The 7,114-nt window shown below is 38.2% G+C and overlaps 1 protein-coding gene across 2 annotated transcripts; it reads left to right on the plus strand.

The window, feature by feature from the left end:
- The first annotated feature begins 438 nt into the window (after positions 1-438).
- On the plus strand, positions 439-6,121 carry ak2 (adenylate kinase 2). Of its 2 annotated transcripts, XM_053493233.1 has the most exons (7): positions 441-625; positions 1,335-1,460; positions 1,571-1,681; positions 1,769-1,863; positions 3,324-3,396; positions 5,031-5,226; positions 5,941-6,121. In XM_053493233.1, exons 1-7 carry the CDS (start codon positions 527-529, stop codon positions 5,946-5,948), a joined length of 708 nt encoding a protein of 235 aa, XP_053349208.1. In that variant the 5' UTR covers positions 441-526; the 3' UTR covers positions 5,949-6,121. The 2 variants fall into 2 exon arrangements, with proteins under 2 accessions (XP_053349207.1, XP_053349208.1); XM_053493232.1 differs by having other exon boundaries at positions 439-625; positions 5,031-6,121.
- The last annotated feature ends 993 nt before the right edge of the window (positions 6,122-7,114 follow it).

Below are 7,114 nucleotides of genomic sequence, written 5' to 3' on the forward strand. Positions count from 1 at the left end.
CCCAGAGGAAACCCACCAAGCAGGGGAGCACATGCAAACTCCATGCACACAGAGACGGAATCGAACCTGGCTGGGAATCAAACCCAGACCCTGAAGGTGTAAGGCGACAGTGCTAACCACTACACCACCGTGCCTGTATATATATATATATATTTATACATATACACAGTATCCACACACACAGAGGGCCTCAAAAAATGTATACACACTTCAATGCCTACTGCCATCTTTAGAAGAACCAATACTACAAATTGCTGCCGTCATTCACTTCGAGTTTTAAAAAAGGGCATACTGTTGAAGTGTGTACAGTATTTTTGTCCCCCCGAAACTCCGTACTTCCAATGAGCGCGAGTTATTTTGAAAGACGTCTGTGTAGCCAATCAGACGCCGTGCTGTGTTGCTCTATTGCTCTAAGGGGCGGGACTTCTCCATAGAGACGGGAAGAAGGTCGGAGCGCTTCCTTTCGCACGGTGAGGAAGTGTGGAGGAGGCTCGGAGCTCCCACAACGCGGTGTGAAAAGTCGACCATGGCGCCAAGTTCACATGCAGACGATGTCGTCTCTGGTGTCCGTAAAGGGATTCGAGCCATCCTCCTTGGGCCGCCCGGCGCGGGGAAAGGGACTCAGGTCAGACTTTGTATGCTAGTCAGATATAACTTAGCTAAGCTAACATGCGCTTGAATGGACTGCACGGCTCATTCACATGGCAGTGTGTCGGTTCATTTCGGTTCGGTATCGGTTCTGTGATTCTCTCGCTGAATCTAAGGTTAAGGTTAAATTCGACTTCCGGGTTGGCATCTGTTTATAACTTTTGGCTTCATTGAATTCTTAGTGGATAAAAGTATCTGGGGCATTTTATAATGTATGAAGCATCAGAAAGTCTTATTTTATCTTGGGAAGCAAAGAAACCCCTCCCCCATTAAACATAGCTATAGAAATATGAATTGGACAGAATTTGATGAAACTTTTGCAGTAGGTATTTCACTCTAGTTTAACCTGCACCCTAAGTAAAAGAAGACAAATTTGGTGGTAACAAGACGCAAGATACACAAGCTTACAAAATGTTATGTAAGTCAGAAAGACAGACATGTAAATGGGCTTTGATTTGAAATAATGTCACTGATTATGTTAAAGCTGATTAGATTTTTTTTTAGCTATAACCTTATATAGCCTTAAATATTTCTACAAAGATTAAATATTTTAGAGGTTTGATTAATTAACCAGCCCTATTTTGAATGTTACAGTGAAATTCGATTACTTTCAAGAAAGGTTAATATACTGAACTCTTAATCTCTATTTATTTGGTTTAATGCTTGGTTCTTTGTGGCTTTTCCAGGCACCCAAACTGGCAGAGAAGTTCTGCGTCTGTCATCTGGCCACTGGGGACATGCTGAGAGCGATGGTTGCATCTGGCTCTGAATTAGGCAAAAGATTAAAACAGACAATGGATGCTGGCAAACTGGTAATATGAACAAATGTCCACTATTGCTCTGGAGATTGATATTTTCTCCCCAGAACCACTTATTATTTTGATTAGCATTTTTATTCGAGCCCTTGTCTGTCTTTTGTTAGGTGAGTGATGAGATGGTTGTCGAGCTTATCGAGAAGAACCTGGATACTCCTGCCTGCAAGCAAGGCTTTCTGTTGGACGGTTTTCCTCGTACAGTCAAACAAGCAGAAATGGTAAACCTAATGAGCATTGTTAGACTAGCGAGTAAGTTCAAGTACCAATAAGTCACTCCTTGTTGTTGTCTGAAATGTTCCCTGTAGTTGGATGATCTGCTTGAGAAGCGCACAGAAAAGCTGGATTCTGTAATCGAGTTCTCTGTAGATGACTCTCTCCTCGTGCGCAGGATCTGTGGCAGGTAAGAGGCGCGGAGAAACTGTCCATCAAACAAGTCCTCTCCTGTCCTGGTGTGGTTTTGTTCAAATGAAGCCAGCCTTCACTAATTCATACGTGAGTCAGACATAATCCACAGGTGGAATTGGTCAGATTTTCTCGATCGGTTTAAGAAGTTCTGTGTTTTAGGGGAAGCAGTGAGCTAGGTTCAGAATATAAATGCGGTTGGTGTATGTTGAAATAAAAAATATTGTAACATTTCCCTGAACTTTGATCCACTGCGCCTTATCGTTGTGAAATCCTGCCATCTTAAAGCGTATTAATAAATGATGTATCTATCTGCAAGGGTGAGTCAAAAATGAATCGCACGCCGGGTATATCAAAAATTCTGTCAGTCGCACAGTCGTCTTATTAGCGCTTTCTTTTTAAGGCTACTGTCACAAGGCTACCTTGCGGATGTGAACGTGTTGCAGTTCACTTGTAACTGCGGTGTGAGTAAAAATGAATGCCCCACTTGCGATTTGTATAAAAGACGAGCAGTGTGCAGTGATTAGTTTTTTGTGGTCTGAAGGTGAACCTGTTGCCAAAACAACTGACAGAAGAGCATAAACCGAAGAGTTTGGATATCTGCAAACAAAATTTGGACCGATAGTCCAAGGGAGATCAAAGTTTTTTAAAGAGAATCGTTATTGGTGATGAGACATGGATTCATCGCTGCGACCCTGAGAGTAAACGGCAGAGTATAGAACAGTCTCAATCGCAGAGTGAGAATAAGTTCAAAAGTTAGCAAGCAGCTGGAAAAAAACTGATGCTTACAGTTTTCTGGGATTCTCAAGGCCCAGTATTAAAACATTATGAGGAAAAGGTTCAATAATCAACAGTGCTTGTCACAGTGAGATGCTTATTGATGAGCTGAAGCCTCAACTTCGGATTAAACGCAGGGGACTGTACTGTACTTTAGACAATACTAGTCTGCACATTTCTTTCCACACTGTTGCAAAAACTTGTAAAAGCATCCTCCTTGATCTATAGTTCTATAGTAAGAGTTAAATAATAATAAATAAACAAATAATTTTATGTAGTATTTGACTCACCCTTGTATAATTAAAAATCATTTAACTTCTGCTTTGAGATTTATTTACTTACTTATTTAGACTCGTGTTTCTCAAAGTCTTCTCAGAAACATAAAAAAAAATGTCCTATTCAGTTTCTACTATATTAATAAACACAATAATGTTGTTCACTAATGATTACTGCATCAGAGCATGGTACAAGACTACACAGTCAATTCCTCTTGTAATCTCATACCATGTTGTTTATATGCAGCCTTATATCTTAAGGCTGAAATTATTTGGTCTTTAACTCCTCCTTAATTCCTCTGAGTTTTTGACATGCTGTGGCAGCGTTGCTCTCAGGGATTGGACATGGCAGGATTTGTTAAAGAATGTTTGTTCCCCCCCCCCCTTTGGTTTGTTGCATTTTCAGACTTGTTCATCAGCCCAGTGGCCGCTCGTACCATGAGGAGTTTAATCCGCCTAAGGAGCCTATGAAGGATGATGTAAGTTTAAGAGGATTAGAAGTACAGTTTACTTTGTACATGTGTGAATATTGCCTGAAACTCTGAACATTAGGTAACCGAGGAATGGAATTTCGTAAAGTCTTGGGTTAAAGTGTAAGCTTAAGTAATTACTATGCTGCAATAACCCTCTGAACAACAGAAATTAGATGTTTACTGATTACAACAATTCTCAGACATTATTGGCAAACATTTCCGGTAGTCTGCATTTTGTTTAAGTAATTAGCATTTATTGTCTATGATTTGGCTAATATTGCTTTTAGTTTAGGATGTAAATATTATGACACATCAGTAGTGTTCAGTATTTATTCCTTTTTATATCAAAAAACATTAAATTCATTGCTAATGATATTCTGTATTTTTTATTACAGACAGCCATTATCAGACGCAGTCCAAAATGTAGAAAGTGTTATGTGTTGTGTAATTGCCGATCTGGTAGCTTATGCAAGCTTGTGAGAGGACACTGCTGTCGTGTGGCCTGGTTTCTTTTTTAGAATTAATATACGCCATATTATGTACTGAAGAGATGATTTTTATGGAGTGTACTCTCAGTACGGATTTATAACAGCTTCATATATTGGATCTCCGGGCATGTTGGAAGACTACAACAACAAAGTCACACATGTTTCTGGAGCACACTTCACCTGCTTTGTTTGTTTTCCCTTGAGTGGGCTAGCAGGGCTTAAACTCTATAGAGACGTGTTGATATCTTGCGCTTTGGTTTTCTATGGGCTCTTTTATGTTATTAATCATTAATAATAAAAGGCGTTTGTGCAGTAGTGATAACCCGGGAAAAAAGGCACCCCTACCCCTTGTTGTTGTTGTTATTATTATTATTATTATTGAGCTATGTTGTAAATACAACAGACCCAAATTCAGCTGTCCTCGTCCCTGACCTCATTGATTGACTCAGTCATATATAGTTAACCCAATACCAATGCAAGATTGTAATGCCAGTAATAAAACTGGTATTTGAAGTGTGTCTTTGTGCTACCAGTTTAGGATAAACAATGCAACAGGTGCACTTCTTTTCCTGGCTAGTCCTGTGTCTACCCGCAGTCCTGTTTCACTGAAGTTGGGAAGGTTTTAGGAACTTTAAAACTTTACGCTAATATTACAACTTGAATTTCTACAGAAAGTCAGCTTTTTCTATTTAGTATTTAGGTGCTCATTCAAATGGAGTTGTTGCACAGTTGTACGTTTGTGTGCTGCTATTTTAGAATAATTTGTAACATGATTGTTTTCTGTGAGACGGCATTCATATAATCTTTAGTAAGAAATCTTAGATGGTCAGAGATTGGTAACGGTCAGTAAGTTCTGTAAGTAAAACAAAGACAAGGCTGGTAAGACCTGTAACAGTGTGCCCTTAAATGTTTTAAAACTTACATAAGTCACCCCATTAATCAAACGAAACTATGTTAAAAATGTTCTGTACTTCCACCCAAAGAACAAATGTTTACTGCAATAAGGAAATTTTAGATGCAGCTTTGATGTTTCAGTCAGATAAAATCTAGTTAATCATTGATCGATTAATGCTTGTACTGTACCAGATAAGATCTATATCTGTGTGCCTCATGTACTGGTCTGAATGTTCATGACTCTTATTGTGCCTTTAGGTGACTGGCGAGCCCCTCATTCGTCGTAGCGATGATAATGAGAAGACACTGCGCTCAAGGCTAGAGGCCTATCACAAGCAGACGGCCCCCCTGGTGCAGTACTATGGCGCACGCGGTATCCACCATGCCATCGACGCTGCTCAGTCACCCGATGTGGTTTTTGCCTCCATCCTTGCTGCCTTCTCAGCCGCCACCTGTAAAGACCTTGTGTTATTTATCTAAACATTTCCTCCATCTCTCTTCTCCTTTGTTTTCCTTAGTGTCTGTCTCTTTCAAGGAAAGGTTTGGGTTCTGCCCTTGATGAAAATGCTGCACTCGAGTGTGTGAGTTTGCCAGCTTAGGGTTGTCTGGAAGAATGTTGTCGAGTTGTCACAACTGTGCTTATGAAAGCATGACCGCTTTGACAACTATTTGTTTTTACTAGAGTTACTCACTATGGCACACATGAAGGACCTGATGGTAGTGTGTTCATACATGCGCTACATGTCTTGTTGCAAAGTGAAAACAAAATGGGCTTTCTCCATTAGTGTCCAAGCAACCAGCATCAAGTTTATAGAAAATAGGCTGTTTTTTTAGTCACTAATCTTTCTGATCGTCAGTGCTGCATGACAATCACTCAATTTGTCACTACAATTTCCCAAATTCGGATTGAGTTTTAACCCTTTGTATGCCAATTATTTTTTATTTAATTGCCCTTAAACAGCTGTGATATTTCTAGTTGTGCTTTGTTCTTCCTTGTAATTCCACTCATGTCCACCACGTGGCACATGTATTTAATTTTTTTTTGTCTGCTGCATCCTGAATTGGAAATAAAGTATTTTACTAATACTCGCTTTCCCCTTTTACACCCATTTGCTGAAATGAATATTTAATTTACTTAAGAAATTTTTTTTTGTTCCCCTTTTTTCAGCTGTCTGAAACCTGCCTCCTACATCCAGTCTGAGCCTGATGAGACAAAGGGGGGAGTGTCTATAACATAAATTTATTCACGGTTGTGATACTATGCTTTATTTTGTATAGTTGACCAACATTAAAATGGACAGTGCAATGACCCGCACCATGTTTCACTTGAAATAAAAGGTGATATTGTACTATCTTTGTTTTTTTTCTTTTCTTTTCTTGGTCCAATTACTGTCTGTATGTTACCAGGTTTCCTTACCAGGGTACAGCTGTTCCTTAATTGTAAAAAGGTAAAATATGCATATTGTTCTTTTAAATGATAAAAAAAATCAGAATCATGAGCAACATTTTGATAACCTTAAATAAAGTAGTTATAAATTAGGTTATATGTTCCTTAATTATCATATAAAATTATAATAAAGTATTAATTACCTAAAATATGATTACCTAAAAAATGGGGATGAGGGATGATTTTTTTTTCCTTTAACAGCATTTCTGCAAGCATGTTATTCCTTGATGTATTTGGCTTTTCAACTGTTTTGACCCTCATGCATACCTCTCCAGTATACTGTACATGTAAAAAGACACTCGCTCATCGCGAGGTTACACCTTGGACGGGTGCCAATCTATCGCAGGGCACACATACACTCTCACATGCTCTCTCACATACAATTGACAATTTGAAAGCACCAATAAACCTAATCTGCATGGCCTTGGACCGTGGGAGTAAACCCACCAAGCACAGTGTTACAGTATATGCAAACTCCGGCGCTAACCACTTAGCCACAGTGCCACCATAAAAACGTGAAATTCTTAATATATATATATATATATATATATATATTTTTTTTTTTTTTTTTTTTTTTACTGTAAACATATGAACGAAATAACATTTTTATTAATGTTATAAAATGTGAACTCATTGGGTTACAAAGAGTGCGTTTGCCATTTAACATCTTATTGCAAAATCTGTTAAAAGTCTTTGTGTCTCTTTCAAATATAATAACCCCAGTCACGTTTTTTATAAAATGCTTTTTTTTAAATAAGTATTTTAACCCTATTTTGTTCTTTTGTGTTTTACTTATTCCAATACATATACAGTCTCTCTCTCTCTCTATATATATATATATATATATATATACACTGTATATGTATATATATATATACACTGTATATGTATATAC

Source organism: Clarias gariepinus, chromosome 3 (genome assembly GCF_024256425.1).
Source record: "Clarias gariepinus isolate MV-2021 ecotype Netherlands chromosome 3, CGAR_prim_01v2, whole genome shotgun sequence".
Taxonomy (NCBI): domain Eukaryota; kingdom Metazoa; phylum Chordata; class Actinopteri; order Siluriformes; family Clariidae; genus Clarias; species Clarias gariepinus.

Bases quoted from the DNA above. Each gene is read 5' to 3' on its own strand.
- ak2 (XM_053493232.1), top strand. From the start codon at position 527: ATGGCGCCAAGTTCACATGCAGACGATGTCGTCTCTGGTGTCCGTAAA. The intron at 1,461-1,570 runs GTAATATGAACA...GTCTTTTGTTAG, and splicing joins CAATGGATGCTGGCAAACTG to GTGAGTGATGAGATGGTTGT. The intron at 1,864-3,323 runs GTAAGAGGCGCG...TTGCATTTTCAG, and splicing joins GTGCGCAGGATCTGTGGCAG to ACTTGTTCATCAGCCCAGTG.